The 16,425-nt window shown below is 47.2% G+C and overlaps 1 protein-coding gene across 1 annotated transcript in view; it reads right to left on the bottom strand.

Annotated features, from left to right (window-relative positions):
* MEGF6 (multiple EGF like domains 6) overlaps positions 1 to 16,425 on the bottom strand; it is a 370,100-nt gene that overhangs the window by 272,018 nt on the left and 81,657 nt on the right. Inside the window, 1 exon segment of the mRNA XM_020975509.2 lies at positions 9,556 to 9,660. Coding sequence (XP_020831168.1) covers positions 9,556 to 9,660 — 105 coding nt within the window.

The following is a 16,425-nucleotide window of genomic DNA, read 5'->3' as shown; positions in this document are numbered from 1 at the left end:
ATTCTAGCTATACTTCACATATAGATTAAACATAATACATATATAATAATAGATTGTATAGAATCCATATTTAGATTATATGTAATAAATATATACAGCCAATATTTTATATAGATAGATTATAAACATTATATAATAGCTTCCAAAATCTATATTTCATGTACAGATTATATGTAACTATTATATATTATATCATATAATCTATGTTTTATATATAGATTGTGTTATATACTATATATAAAAATCATCTACTTTTAATATATGTAAAATCTCATTTGATCCTCACATCAACCCTGTGAGGAAGTTTTAATATTATCCCCATTCTGCAAATGAGTAAACTAAGGCATAAGTGAGGTTAAGTGACCTGCTTACATCCAGCTACTGAGTGTCCAGGACAGCTAGGTGATACAACGGATAGCATGTGGGACTTAGAGCTGGGAGGATCTGAGACTGAATCCTGCCTCAGATCGAATCCTGGGGCTCCTCTGCCTCTAGACTTCAGCCCCCTGAGTCCACCTAAAATTCTGCTGCTAAAAGTGGGAGGGGTCACTACAGGAGGGGACAGGACAGTTCCAGGTTAGAAACGAGGTGTGTCTCTGAGCAAGGGCCTGAAACCAAAGCCCTGCTCCCACCACATTCTGCTGCCATTCGCCTTTGGCCAAAAGCCTATTTGATCTTAGGAAAGTCTCTTTATCTCTCTCAAGCCTCTCCTCTGGAGATGGTCTCTGAGATCCCTTCTTAGCTCTAGACCTAAGATTCTGTGTTCTTAAATCAAGGGGCAGCTAGGTGGAGCAGCATATAGAGCGCCAGGCCTGGAGTCTGGAAGACTCATCTTCATGAGTTCAAATCTGGCCTCAGATACTAACTAGCTGTGCAACCCTGGGCAAGTCACTTCGTCCTGTTTGCCTCGTTTCTTCATCTGTAAGATGAGCTGGAGAAGGAAATGGCAAACCACTCCAGTATCTTTGCCAAGAAAACCCCAAATGGGGTCACCGAGAGTCAAAAATGGTTGAACCCAAAATCCAGGGCAAAAGAAAGGTGTCTCCATCTTTGAAAGGCCAGAGACTGGGCAGAAACCTACCTTTTATCCATTTCCTGTGGCTTCCCAGTCAAGGCACAAAATCAAGGAAAACTCTATTAATTCAAGACACAGCCCATACCTTGAGAGATGTCCTGATATGAGGGCAAGAGCCCTAGACCTTGGCTCGAAGTGTGCCCCCAACACTTGCTGGCTGTGTGTGACCATGAGCAAATTCTTCGGGCTTCAGCGATCTGCTGTTAGCTGAGGTTCAATGTCCTCTAAGGTCCCTTCCAGGTCTAAATCTTGATCCCCCGAAGTGGGAGTACTTTGGTTGAGGACAAACTCCCCAAATTCCCATCCCAACCCCCTGTTCTTTTTCAGGAAGGCCCCCAGGCTGTGGGGAAAGACATTTTCCATGGATTCTCCCAGGGACTGATTCACAGACTGATACACCCACCCGATTTCCTGCCACAGGCTTATTCCCACAGAGGACGGTGAGGGGACATCTGGAGGGAGGCTCTACCTCACTCTAAGCTCGGCAAGGCTGGGACCTCCTCTCCCAAAGGACTTCAAAGAGACCCAGGTTTACCAGGGCAGGCACATGAGAAAAACTGAGGCGGCCTCCTCGGCCTGGGAAGAATAGGTAGGGAGGGATATATGAACAGAGGTGCCAGCTTTTTAATGAATTCAGGACTAGATGCCCCGGAGGCCCCTTTCAGCTTCAGATTTATGATCCAAAGAGCCGATGAGGTCAAAGGCAAGACCAAGCATGGAAATGCAGGACCATAAATTAAGAGTTGGAAGAGACTTTGGAAGCCACTGAGTGCAATACATTGGGGGAACTGAGACCCAGAAAGGTGAAGTCACTTCCTAAGTAAGCAACTAAGGATCACACAGCTACTAAGCATCTGGTGTGGGACTTGAACCCTTGTTTTCCTGACTCTGTCCTGGTACTCTGTCCAGTCCTCCTCGCTGAGGCCTGCATAGCCATGGCACAGTGGAGAGGACTTGGAACCAGAACACCAGGGTTTCCATCTTGACAGTGTTATTATGAACGGTGTAGGCTCAGACAAATCACTTCCCCTTTTTGGAGCCCCAGTGTTTTCATCTGTAAAATGGGAATGATAATCTTGAATTTAATTAGGAATTATGAATGGAGGCTATATGGCTAGGTTTCACAGTGCTTTGGCCCTGGAATTCTGTTTCCAGGGGTGGTATTGGGTCAGAGGCCAACCAATGACCCCAGCTGCCCCTCCACACACCACCAAAGCTGTAACTGCAGGCAATTTGGGGGCTCAGGTGGAGAGGAAAATGAAAAGGGGAAAGAGGAGGGAGCAGAGAGGGAGCTTATGGAGATGAAAAGACTTGTCTGAAAAGGGGGGAGGAAATGCACCTCCCCCAAATCACAGGGAAGGCAGCAGCTCTACCCACCAGTCTGTAATCCCCGGGCCTCTCGAATACAATGCTCCCTTTCTGCTGAAGGAGGCAGGCAAGGCTGCTCAGCCTTCCTCGTCTTCTCACCAAGTCTAGACGGTCTGCCCAGATGAGGTGGGCCCCAGGTACAACCGGCAGCCCAACGTGGGGCCCTGGCTCGCCTCCCTGCCCTCTCCTGCATGACGGACAGCAGCTGCTCTCAGCAGTACTGGGAGGGAGGGGGCGGGCAGGAGGTGCAGAGGGGAAAGCCAGCTCCTCCACAAGGAAGAGTCTGCCCCTATCCTGCATCACAGCTCTAAAAATGGTCCTTGGAAGCCAGTTCATACAGCTCCCTCTATCAGTTAACATTTGTGCTGGGGGTGGCTAGGTAGCATAGTGGATAGAGTACAGGACCTGGAGTCAGAAGGACTCATCTTCCTGAGTTCCAGTCTGGCCTCAGACACTTCCTAGCTGGCTAAGTCACTTCACCCTGTTTGCCTCAGTTTCCTCATCTGTAAAATGAGCTGGAGAAGGAAATGGCAAACCACTCCAGTCAGCACCTGGGAGGTCAGGGAAGGCTTCATGAAAAGGAGGATGGAAGATAAGAATTTTGACCAGCAGATGAAGGAGATGCATATTCCAGGCACAGGGGATCACTCAGGCCAATGCTTGGAGGCTGGAGAAGGGAATTCCGAGTTCAGGGAACAGCTTCCAGTTTGGCTGGAAGGTGGAATGTAGGAAAGGGAAGGGTCTTCCCCCCTGGTTTCTTTTCTCAGCAGGTTTGTCCCACAGAATGGCGGGGCCAGAAGGAAACTCAGAGATGATCTAATCTAAGCAGCTTCACCAGATGAAGGAAAGGAGGCTCTGGGGAGTGGGGGGCCTCCCTAAGGCCACCCCACTAAGTTTAGGCCTGTAGATTTAGAGCTGAAAGACCCCTGAAGGGCCTTGAGTTCAACCCATTCTTTTTTCACAGATGTAGACACTGAGATGAGCAGAGGTTAAGTGACTCCCCCAGCATCCAACAGCTAGTCATCGGCCTAGATTTGAACCCAGGTTCACGGGCTCATCATTTTGGAATGGGGGCCACTCTCCTCATCTCACAAACCAGGAAACGGAGGCCCAGAAAAGTTAGGTGACCTGCCCAAGGTCACACAGGGGGTAAGCAGCAGAGATGGGATTTGAACTTGGGTCCTCAGACTCTGCCCTTTCCACCATCACACACTGCCTCCCTCCAGTCTTCTGACCTCACCACCAGCACTCTCTTGTTATCATGTTACAGAGCTTCCCATATGAGGATAGGGCTGGTCCAGTCTCCCCTTCCCCCCTGCCCCACCCCAGGACTTCACCCTGCCTGCCAGAGCCCCTGCCCCACATCACCTCTGGGGAAGACCGAATGAGCCTGAGGTCGCAGCTCTCCCCTCAACTCCCCTCTGTTGTAGGGCCTCTAACTGGGTAGACTCGGATTTCCCGGCCCCCTTCCTGGGGCTACTCTCAGGCACTCGGTGGCATTCATTTTGAGTGTGAGGCCACATGGGCCCCAACACTGCCTCATGCCACCCTAAGGGGGGAAAAAAAGCTTTCCAGGCCAGACAATAAAGGCCCTTTAGGATCTAACCTCTCCAATCCAAGGCACTGACTTGTGATTCTCTACTTCAAGGAGTGGGTAGGGGGTTCTCCATGGAATTTGCGGCCAGACTCCCATGCCCAGTTCAAAACCAGACAGTTCCCCCAGTTCTCCTGCTCCTCCACCCTTCCCCCTCTCCTATTCTTTTTAAAGTGAAAGAATTTGGGGGAAACAAAAAAAATATGTTCCTTATTTTCAAAGCTGCAATCAATTATAATTGGGGGGTTAGTTAAATATTCCCAAATGTGCTTGGGGCCTGTAGCGCCCAAATCCCATCATCTAGGAAGGAACGGGAAGTTTACTTTATGGTCCTATAGGAAGGGAAGCATGAAGAATTGCAATCGACTCTATAAGGAAAGGAAAACAGGATCTCTCTCTCTCTCTCTCTCTCTCTCTCTCTCTCTCTCTCTCTCTCTCTCTCTCTCTCTCTCTCTCTCTCCTTCCTTGTCTCCCTCTTCCTTCCCTTCCCATCCCCTTCTTTCTCCCTCTTCTGTCTTCTCTTCTCTTCTCTCTCTCTCTCTCACACACATATTCTCTCTCTCTTCTCTTTTCTTTCTTCTCTCCTCTCTCTCTTTCCTTCTTTGTCTCTCTCTCCCCTCCCCTCCCCTTCTCTCTCCCTCCTCTTTCTTCTCTCATGCACATACATATTATCTCTCTCTCTCCTTTTCCCTCTCACTCTCCTCCCCTCCCATTCCCTTCTCTCTCTCTCTCTCTCTCTCTCTCTCTCTCTCTCTCTCTCTCTCTCTCTCTCTCACACACACACACACACACACACACACACACACAATGGCAGAGGTTCCAGTGCATGAGTAGCCTCCACTACATCAAAATCTCACATGCAGAACTCTGATCTTGCAGAATTTAATCAAACATAAAATGTTTCAATGATGTCAACTAAAGGATTACATGGTATCCAGGTTCTGGATTCATCCATTTCATTGTATCAGAATTCTACAGTTGGAGCCAGAGAGAGGACCTCAGCTTCACCTCCCCACCCATGAACACGGTAGGAGGAATGCCCCTTAAACCTATGCACCTGGATGAAATGCATCTCCCATTTTAAAATATGATCATTCATGCAGTCCACAAATCAATCAATAATCATTTTAAAGCACCTACTATGTGCCAGGCACTGTGCTAGGTGGTGGGCCTACAAGAACAAAAATGAAAGCCTCCCTGCCCTCAAGAAGCTTATGTTTCATTGAATTCTAGGGAGTATTTGTTTAGCACCTACTGTGTGCAGGGTGTCATGCCAGGTGCTCAGCACTGCGCTCAGCACCAACAGGATGCACCCACCCCCTACCTCTGTGCTTCTGCATTAGCCATCCTCCACACCTGGAACACATCCCCTCTTTCCCGCTCTCCCTCTCAGACCCAGCTCAAGCACTATCTTCTGCATGGAGCCGACTGCTGGCGCCTTCCCTCCCAGACCATCCTGTATTTCTCTACTTTGTACATATTTGCATGTGGTTTCTTTCTACTGACATACGTAGGTACTCTGTGCATATTTATATATGCTTGTATCTGCCATCTCCCTCCATAGAAGGTGAATCACTTGAGAGCAGGGACTGTTTCATCCTTTGTCTTTGTATTTCCAGTGGCTAGCCCAGTGCCTGGGACAAAGTAGGTGAAGATGGCTGGATATGGGCCCAGAACACCCGCGCTTGCACCCCAACTCTGCCATTTCTTATCTAAGTCATTGATGCTCTCTGGGCCTCAGTTTTCTTATCTGTTAAATGAGGGGCTTGAACCAGACTGATATCTAAGACCCCCTCCAGTTCTACAGACACAGAATTCTAGGATGCAGGCAAAGGAGGATGGGTTGTGATTTCTCAGGTGAGGGGTTGTTCGGCATTCCCCACCCCACCCCACCCATCCATCATGGTCCCAACCCCACTGATGCATCCCTGGTTGTCAACATATGTCTGGCCCCTTAAATTTACTCCCTTCCTCGATGGACACTAAAACCAACCCATCCAAAAGGTACAGACAAAAGATGGTGGTCTCATCTACCCTCACAGGGGGTGGAAGGAGGGGAGAGAAGGGAAAAAGGGAGTCAGAATCTATCGGGTTTTTGGAAGAAGTGGGGGAGGGGGATTCTACCTGTCTGCCTGTAATGAAACCCAGAAGGGGAAGTATTTCCATAAAGTATATATTATTAGCCCAGCACCCCACAAATTGCCACTCCCTCCAGTTTCAGGAATCCATGTGCCCTGGAGGGAAATCTATGTTTCAAGTAGAGGAGGGAATAGGGATGGGGGAGATGAGTTGAGGGTATACCCTGCAGGTGAAAGGTCAGTCAGCTGTCAGGGTCCCATCTGCAAATCCTGAGAAAAGGTCAAGGGCTCTGAGGCTGAGGTATCAGGGGGCATCTAAGCATTCCCCAAAGAATTCAGGTGGCATCTGCTTATGAGCCCCCAAAGTTCACCCAGACCCTTCACATGAGAGCCCTGACCACCACGTCCATTGCGGGGGACAACTCCGGGCCTGAAAATCCCATCCTGACCAGCGCAGCAGCTGGGACCTCCACCAGCCTCCCCTTGGGCTGCAGTTCCTGAATGGAATCCAAGAGCAGAGCCCTGGGTATCTCAAAAGGATTAGCCAAATGAGATTTAATGGCCCTTTAAGCATTTCTTAATTTCCACCTGTAGCCGTAATTAAAGTTCCTCAAGGGAGACTGGCCATGAAGAAATTGGCAATGGACCATGGACCGCCTGACTCAGCAAACCGACTGGCAAGGTGAGGAGACAGAGATGGGAGGAGCTGGCATCCACCCCTGGGCTTTCCATCCCGAGATGAGTCTACCACTGTCTCAAGCCCTCCCCCACAATGGCTAGGCCACCATCCTGGCACCAGCCACCGGGTCCTGCCACAGCCACAACTCAGGATCTGGGGACTCCCTCAAGAGCATGGCCATTTCCAATCCAATGATCATTTATGAGCACCCACTGTGTACAGAGCACCATGCTGAGGGTGGGGGAGAAGAAATAAGCATTTATTAAGCACCTACTATGTGCTTTACTAATATTATCTCATGAAATCCTCATGACAACCCTGGCCGGGAGGCACTATTGTTATCCCTCATTTTAGAGAAGAGGAAACTGAGGCAAATAGAGAAGTGACTAGCCCAAGGCCATACAGCTATTCAGTGAGTGAGGCAGGATTTGACTTCAAGTCTTCCTGATTCCAAATATTGAGTTCAAATCCTGCCTCAGACACTTCCTAGCTGTGTGACTCTGGGCCAGTCACTTGGCCTCTGTTTACATCAGTTTCCGCATTTGTAAAATGATAATAATAGCACCTCCCTCGAAGGGTTGCTGTGAGGATCAGTAGGCTACCACTCGATGAACATGTATCAAATCAAATGTGAAAACATATGAAAAGTCTCTGCAAACCTTAGAAATGTTAGTTACTACTATGTCTAGATATGCCCAGGAGTTTGCAATTAACTACAACCACTACTTTAATGATCACGGAAGCTAGGCAGTACCAGAGTGCACAGAGCGCCAGGCCTGGAGTCAGGAAGACCTGAATTCAAATCTGGCCTCAGACACTTCCTAGTGTGACCTTGGGCAAGTCACTTAATCCTGTTTGCCTCAGTTTCCTCATCTGTAAAATGAGCCGGAAAAGGAAATGACAAACCACCGTGGTATCTCTGCCAAAAAACCCATGGGAGACACACCTGAAATGACTTAACAATTTCCACTTCTAGTAGTTACTACTTCTCTCCACTCCCATGAAATTACTTGGTATGCAAAAATGACTGGACCTGTGATCCTATTCTAGGAGGCTGGATCTGTGATTCTGTTAGTATAGGAACCTCTCAGGTGAGGGAATGCCCTCTACTGATGCAGGTCGGCACCTTCTCGTCACTTTAGAGCCTTAGACAGTGGCCTAGAGAACTGAAAGGTCAGTGACTCACTTAAGGTGACATAGCCAGTATGTGTCAGGGGTAGGATTTGCACTCTGGACTTACTGGCCTTGAGGATGGCTCTCTATCTGCAATGCTACACTGTCCCATGCTGCCTTCTAATCCCAGGGCTCCCTCAATGTTTCAGACCCAGTCTCAAGTCAGTCTGATCTATTTCTCCCAGCAAACGGACAAATGAATGAATGAATGAATGAATGAATGAATGAATGAATGAATGAATGAATGAATGAATGAAAATACACAAGGATGGAGCCACTAGGCTCTGACCTTTCCCAAACCTCTCCAGAGTTCCTTCTTCACTCTCCAAACTGCCATGGCTCCCAGAGTTTAGGTGGCAAAAGAAAAGAGAAGGGAAACATCTACCAATTTCCATCGGGACCCTCCTCCTTCCAAAGCTCAGGGTCCATAGGGGCTACCACTGTGCATCGACTGCTGCTGTCATAAAAGCAGCCAGCCCATTTCCTGTGGAAGCCAGTACCAGGGCCTCTGTGGTTACCCCCTCACCCTTCACCTGTCTGCCTGGCAGACACATAAGCAGGGAAGCTTTCCATTTCAGCTGTGGCACATTCAGGCTCCTATTAACCTGGGAGGAGCTGATTTATGTGGTCAAATGTTAACCCTGTGTCCACCAAGACCAGTTAAAAGTAAATGAGATCCTAGCTGTGTGACCATGGACAGGTCACTTTGCCTAAAAAGTGCCTAGAAATAAATTTAAAATGTATTAAATTATGAAGTTTATTAAAAATTAATAATAAAATTTTAAAAAGTAAATGATATCAAAGAAGAAGAGGGTCTTGAGGGGTCACCCACTCATTTTACAGTTGAAGAAACTGAAGCCCAGAGAGAGGAATCAACTTTCCCAAGGTCACAGAGCTAGGAAGGGATACAGCTGGCATTTGAACCCAGACCCTTGGACTCCAAAGCCACCATTTTCCCCATAGTACTCAAAAGGCATCAAGGTGAAGTGAACAGAGAGCGCCAGCCTTGGAGTCAGGGAGACCTGGGATCAATCTCTGTCAGTGACACATACTAGCTGCATGACCTTGGAGCAGTCACCCAACCCCTCTTAGTGCCCCCAAGCAGTTCCCTCAGACTGAAGCACAGAACAGGTGACCATCTTCATTGGTAAAAGAATTTTCTATACCAATGAAACTAAAGGTATGGCACCCCCCAAAAAAACCCAAAAAATAGATGGTCATATATTTGATTTTGCATTGAAAGACCCATTTAATATCAGAAACATTTCATAAGAAAAACTCACATTTCTAGCATGCTTCCAAGTTTCAGACAACCCTCAAGATAGGGGTGCAAGTGTGATTACACCATGTTTTCAAAGAAGGAAAGTATTAGCCCATGCACACATAGCTAGGCAAGGGATTCTGGAAAGGAGCAAAGGAACAGAGACAGGCTAAGGACTTCCAGGAACCTGGATCAGGAGCGAAGGGTAAGAACCATACTGTTTCTCATTCAGGAACCCTCCCTCCCCCCCATCCTCCCCCACCACCAGGCCCAAAGTGGCCTGCCTGCATGGGACTGGGCGAGGTGAAGAAACTGGATTCTACTCACCGTACTGACAGCGGGGGCCCTGGAAGCCAGGGGGACAGTGACACAGCTGAGCCGACCCTTCAACGCAGTTCCCTCCATTGAAACAGACTCCATAATTGCAGACAGCTGGAGGCAGGAGAGAGAGAGGGGGAGCATGAGAAGGGGAATGAGAGCCCCTGGGGCAGGTCACTGGCAGCCAGGGGGACCTCACATTCCACAGCTCCTCCGCTCCTGGAGATGTCGGTCAAGGGGGCAGCCTGACAAAGGAAGGGGGGCCGGGGGAAGGGCTGAGAGAAAAGTGAACTAAGAAACAGCTCAGAGGAATTGGGAGGGTTAGGGGGAGAGATATAAACGGGAGAAGCAGAAGGCCTGGGGTGCCCTAGGGAGAGGCAGGGGCTCAGAGGCAGAAGCACTGCTCTTCCTGGGGCCCCGACCCGGACTTCTCTATTGGACTCGGGCCCCTGGGGGCCATCCAGGAAGGAGGGGAAGCCTGGGAGAGAGGACATCCTAGGACAACCGGAACAATTTATACAATAACAACAATATTCTAAGGAAAAAAAACAACTTCAAAAAATTCTGACCAATGCCATGACCAATCCCAAATCCAGAAGACTGGTCATGGAAATGATACCCACCCCCTGACAGAAAGGTGATGGACTCAGGATGCAGAAGGAGGCATACACAGCTCTGGGCATGGTGGATGGGGGACTTTGATGTGTGTAATTACGTTTACTTGTTACAAGGCTTTTGGTTTTCTTTTTTTCTAATGGGGAAGTAGGAGGGAGAGAAAAACTAATAATTTTAAAATAAAATATAAGAAAACAAAAGTGTTTTTTTTTTTAAATCAAGGAATCTCCTCTCCCAAATCCTGCCTTTATGTTTACTACCTGTGTGACCTTAAATAAATCCTTTAACACCCCTGGGGCTCAGTTTCCTCATCAATAAAATTAGAGAATAAGGCTAGAGAGTTTATGACCTATGACATATGACCACCTACTTCCTATGTAACCTTGGCCAAGTCCTTTCCTTTCTCTTGGCCTCAGTTTCTTCATCTGTAAAATGAGGGAGCTAGATTCTAGGACCTCTGAAGTTGCTTTCAGCTCTAGATCTATGACCTATGATCCCCTTTCCCAAAAAAGGATCCCACTGCCATGGTGGCCTGGGAGACATAGACCCAACTGGAAACGAAGCTACATGCTTTCCATCATCACCATGGAGTCTCATTCACTGTTTCCTGAGCCCTTTACTTCCTGCTTGGGGTGTCCAGCTATACATTAGGAACCTTCCTGCTGAGGAGGTCTGGTAATGGTTTTGAGCCTCTCACAGGGAGAGGGACAGGGAGGAAGGGAGGAAGTATGGCAGTGCTAGAAGGGGAAAAGTACTGGACTTAAAGTCAGGAAGACTTGGGTTCAAATGTCCACTCTGATGACAGCTCTGTGTCTATGGACAAGTCTCTGCTCAGTTTCTACATCTACTAAATAGGGGCAATGATACTTGTACTACTGATTCATCAGCCTAGTGTAAGAAGAGTCTTTTTTAAACCTTAATGTAATCCATAAATGTCAGCTTCTACTGTTATTAGATGCCAGTAAGCAATACGGCTTACATTGTCTGGAGACTTGGTGTGGGTGTTGGTGATGGTGCTGGTGGCAGTACTTGGGACTTCAGAATCAAGAAGACCTGGGTTCAAGTTCCTCCTCTGACTCATATGCCTGTGTGACTGTGGGCAAGTCATTTATCTCCTTACTACTAAAGGCTGCTCTCTAAATTCTGGGATAGGCACCTATCTACACTGATTGCTCGATGGGAACGCCAAGTAAATCACAGGACCAATTCCTCTCCTCTTCCCTCAATGATCTATGGATGGGTAGTTATTCTGTAACTGAGGGTCTGAGCTGCCTGGGGCATTTTGAGATTAAGGGGTTTGCCCAAGGTCACCCAGCCAGTATGAGGCAGGCAGGGCTTACCCCAGGGTCCTCCAGCCTCAGTCTAGTCCTCCATCCATTATTTGCCACACATGGCATTTCATCCTCACACAAGGGGATGCACTTTCCACTGCAGTCACCCTCCCCCCAATAACCACCTCCTTTCTGAAATTAATTCCCACCATGGAAGAGTGCTGAGGTTCTTCTTCCCTCCCCATTGGCTTCTTCTTCCCAGCTCATCACCGCCCTCAGTGACCGCTGCCAAAGGAAGCAGGAAACACTTCTCTGGGTCCCTGCAAACTTCAGCTTACTCAGAGGTCGCTCAGGGATGTGGGCCTCATTTGCAAGAAGACACCTGCCAGGAAGGATCGACCCCTGCCCAAAAATACCTCATCCACCATTAGTATCCGTTCCCTTGGGCTACGCTTGGCCCTTTGCAGACTTCTCATTTCACAGGATTCAGAGCAAGAGAGGAACACAGAAATCCTCTAATAGAAAACATTCCTTTTTACATAGGAGGACGCCGAGGCCCAAGGTAGCTCCCCACAATCACATCGACTCATCTGGCTGCCTCAGCATATTGTTGAGTCAAATTAAGTCTGCTATCCACCAGAACTCCTGGATATGGTTTGAGCTAGTAAATAGCACAACCGGGAGCGTAATTTAGGGTTTCTGACTCAAAATACAGTGTCCTTCCCACTAAACCATCCAAAATGCCATCCCCCCCTAAACAGGGCACATACCTACATGTTTACCAGAAAGAAAGGGGAGAGTAGCTCCAGAAAGGAGAAAAGAAAAGAGAACAGGGACAAGAGAGAATGGGTGATGGGAGGAGATGGTGCACGCAAAGATGGCGGGTGGGGAGGAGGACAATAGTAAAATGCTTCAATGACAAAGCATCATGGACCCAACTGACTCCCTGGCCCACTCCTGGAAGGGGTCTGACTCAGGACAAACCCTGGGCAAAAATGTCTTCTGAAGGGCAGCTAGGTGGCGCAGTGGCCCTGGAGCATCGGCCCTGGAGTCAGAAGGACCCGAGTTCAAATCCGGCCTCAGACACATGATACTTACTAGCTGTGTGACCCTACGCAAGTCATTTAACCCCAACGGCCTCACAAAAAAAAAAGTCTTGGGATAACCTCCATCATTCTCCCATTTAAAATACTGTAGAATTTCTCCCACCTCAGTCTCCATTCCCCAGTGCAAGGAAAAGTCTTATGCTTAAGGGGGCCAAATGTTTAGGAGAATGGACTTAGAAGGAAGTGAAAGAAGCGCCAGAGAAAGTGTCCACCCAAAGAAATTTCCATTTGACCCATTTTAAAGATGAGAAAAATGAGGCAGGCAGAGGTTAAGTGACTTGCCTAGGGTCACACAGCTAGTAAGTGTCTAAGACCAGATTTGAACTCAGGCCTTCCTGACTCTAAGTCTTGAGTCTCTATTATATTTATCTTTTCTATTATATTTATCTAAGTCTCTATTATATTGATCAATTATAAAATCCTATCTGGCTTGTAAAGTGCTTTAGGACCTGGTCCCTCCCCACCTCTTCCCATTATCCAACCTCCACAGGCATCTTTGTTCCTCTCATACCACATTCTATCTCTTAATACCATCAGTCAGTCAACTAGCATGCATTTATTTATTTATTTTTTGGTGAGGGAATTGGGGTTAAGTGACTTGCCCAGAGTCACACAGCTAAGTGAGTGTTATGTGTCTGAGGCTGGATTCGAACTCAGGTCCTCCTGACTCCAGGGCCGGTACTCTCTCCACTGCACCACCCAGATGCCCCAAGTCAATTAGTATTTATTAATCACCTACTACATGCCAGATGCTGTCCTAAGTTCGGGGACTACAAAGAAAGACAAACTCATAGCAAGCAAGGGTCCGAAGCGGGATTTGAACTCGGGTCTGCATAGTTCCAGGCCACATGCTCTAAGGTCCTACACCACCTCACTGTCTAAGGCTCTAGTTCTTTAGATCTTCCTCCTATGAACTTTATTCAAGACGTACATCCCCCATCCTATACTTGTGATGTTGACGCCTTGAACCAAAGGGTTGGACTTTACACTCATTCCTATTTGATTCCATCTAATTAGATTCAGCCCAATGTTCTAGCCCTGTCAAGATCTTTTGAGCTCTCTGTCAACCAGCGTGTCAGTGATTGGTCCTAGCTTTGTGTCTTCTGCTGCAAATCAGATAAGCACTCCATCTTCCCCTTCAACCAAGACGTTAATTAAAAAAAAAAAATAAAGATGGCATCTGTCTCTTAACCATGGTCGTATGCTGATCGGGGATAACGACAGCTCCCCAAGGAATGCCAGTGGAGACCGCCCTCCAAGCAGAAATCGGAGCCATTCGTGACCAGTCTTTGGCCCCGTTTGGTCCACCAGTTCCAAATACACCAGACTGTACCATCCTCTAGCCTAGGTCTCTCCATCTTGTCCCCAGGGAAACCGTGCCTGACTTTGACAAATGCCTTGCTAAAATCCAGGTAGGGACGTCAATAAATCTCCGTTCAAAGAATAAAGGAATGTTTCATGCTTGGCCCCAATGACTCGTCTCCAATTGAGAGAAGAAAGCCTAAGGGGGCTTCGCCGTCTCCAGTTCTTAGCAGTGCCCCATGGCTCTGCCTCCACCCCAGGGCCATGTGTTCTCCCCTTCTAAGATAAATTAACGGTTCCCCTGTTTCCTTTCTGGCCGGGCCTGTCTTCCAAACTGGGCGACTACGGATGTCTGGCATTTCTCCTTCTTCGTTTCCACACCTGGGGAAGCCTCTTTCAGATTCTGGCATTTGTTGGCCTTGTGAATGTGGAAGACAGCCTTCTGGCCTTCTTGGAAGATGGAAATTAAAAAGAAAGGAGTTTAGTTTCTTCTTTAAAGAAAAAAAAAACTTGATTCTCTCTCATCTTTCTTTTGAATTGAATGTATTGAGCCTTCTGTAGCAACCCTGGCTATTTATTTATCCTATCACTTCTAAGATAAAATTCAAATTTCTTTTATTTTTTTTTATTATTTTTTAAAATTCAAATTTCTTAGTCTGACATTTTAGTTCCTCCACCTCCTGGCTCCTACCCACCCTTCTAGTTTAAATTCAATTATTCCCCTTCACCCATGTTGCATTCTAGCCAAATTGTTCATCTGTCTGCATTTGAACAGGCTGCCCCCCACATCTCGAACTAGAAGGAACCTCAGAAGAGATCAGCCTATGCTGAACCCAACCAGGAATCCCCCCATAGGCCTTCATGCCTCTGAGGACCTCCAGCAATGAGGAACTCACTACCCCATGAAGAGAAGAATCAAAAAGAACAGGCTCTGAAGTCAGAGGGGTAGCTAGGGGGCCTTGATAGACAGTGTTGGGCCTAGAGTCAGGAACACTCATCTTCCTGAGTTCAAATCCAGCCTCAGGCACTTACCAGCTGTGACACCCTGCGCAAGTCACTTCACCCTGTTTCCACATCTGTTATATGAGAGAGGTTGGACTAGATGGTTCCTATAGGACCTGTTAAACTGCCATGATTCATTTTGGGGTCTCTTTTGGTGGGTTTTCCCATCCTGTTTTATTATGTGCATAAGGATATGTTTGCTTCTTAGAACGCTCTTTTGAAAAGTATCGCCCTTCCTCACTCTGAGAATGTAAGTGAACAGCTATCGTTTGCTACAGCAAACACACTCTTTTACGTAGCTATATTCCTAAGTAAGACCTTCCTCCCCTTGTTAGGATATGTAGGTACTAAAAGTTTATTCTTCCCTCCCTTATAGCATCTAAGTTAGCGTTTATGTAGAATAACAAGAGTAAAAATAAGAGACGAGCACTTGTATCAGGGACCTCTGATCCTCCATCTCCAAGAACAAGCTAAGACCATCCTTCTTGGCATTGACTGCACAACTCAGAGGCAGAACTTCTTTGGGGAAACCATGGGATCTGAGAGTCAGGCTCATACTCTTTTGAAATGGTTACTTATAGGATTCTAATGGCTTGTTGCTTTCTTTTATTTCACCCCTAAAAACAGACTGTCTCCCCAATTATGTCTTCATAAGTAAGTATCCATCTGGATTCAAAAGTCCCAAAGCACTGGGATTATAGATCAGACTCTCCACACCCCTTTGCTTTCTTGAGTAAATGAGGACATAATCTAATCCCATACTCTCATCTCTCCCTACCCAATGATAGCTCTCAAAGACCCCAAAACAGAGATCGGGAAGCAGAGGGAACAGATAACACTAATGACCGCCTTGAAAACCCTGGATGGTTTGGGGGCAGTGGGACATAGCTCTAATACACACCATGGATGAAACTTTTCCAAAATAAGAAGGGAAAACTGGGAAGCCATCTTTGGAAGAGTTGTCTCATTAATACACCCTTTCCTACCACCAACATCTGGACACTGATTTGGAGGCCACCAACATCTGGACACTGATTTGGAGGATCACAATGCTCCCTTCCTATGTCCAGTCAACTGGAAAGACTATCAGTAAATCTGTTTTGGTTATGTTTTGGCCCTCCTGGGAGGGCTTTCTCCCTTTCTCCTCTCTAGTGTGGATGCTGAGGATGATATTTGTCAAAAGAGCATTCTAAGAAGCAAATATAGCCTTATTCACATAATGACTCATTAGGAGAAGCTACCCCTACTCATCATAGATCATTGGATCACAACCCCTCATCCCCATCTAGGAATATAGTTCAGTGGGAAAAGCCTTGACTTTGAAGTGGGGGGATGTGGATTCTAAACCTAATTCTGACATGACTTTTTTGGCCTCAGTTTTCACATCTATAAAACGAGGAGGATAAGGCTAGGCGGATTCTGAGGACCCTTCCATACCTCCGATCCCATCGTAGGATTCCTTCAACTGACTGCTTTTGTTCTAGAGCCTGAAGGGACCTTGACGGCCATCTAATCCAATGTCTTCATCTTACAGAAAAGGAACCTGAGGTCTAGGAAGGCTGACTTAATCAAGGTCACTGGAT

The sequence above is a fragment of the Phascolarctos cinereus genome, unplaced genomic scaffold (genome assembly GCF_003287225.1).
Source record: "Phascolarctos cinereus isolate Bilbo 61053 unplaced genomic scaffold, phaCin_HiC Scaffold_726;HRSCAF=1367, whole genome shotgun sequence".
Classification (NCBI taxonomy): Eukaryota; Metazoa; Chordata; class Mammalia; order Diprotodontia; family Phascolarctidae; genus Phascolarctos; species Phascolarctos cinereus.
Note: the sequence above shows the minus strand (reverse complement) of the source record. Positions and strands in the feature narration are given on the sequence as shown.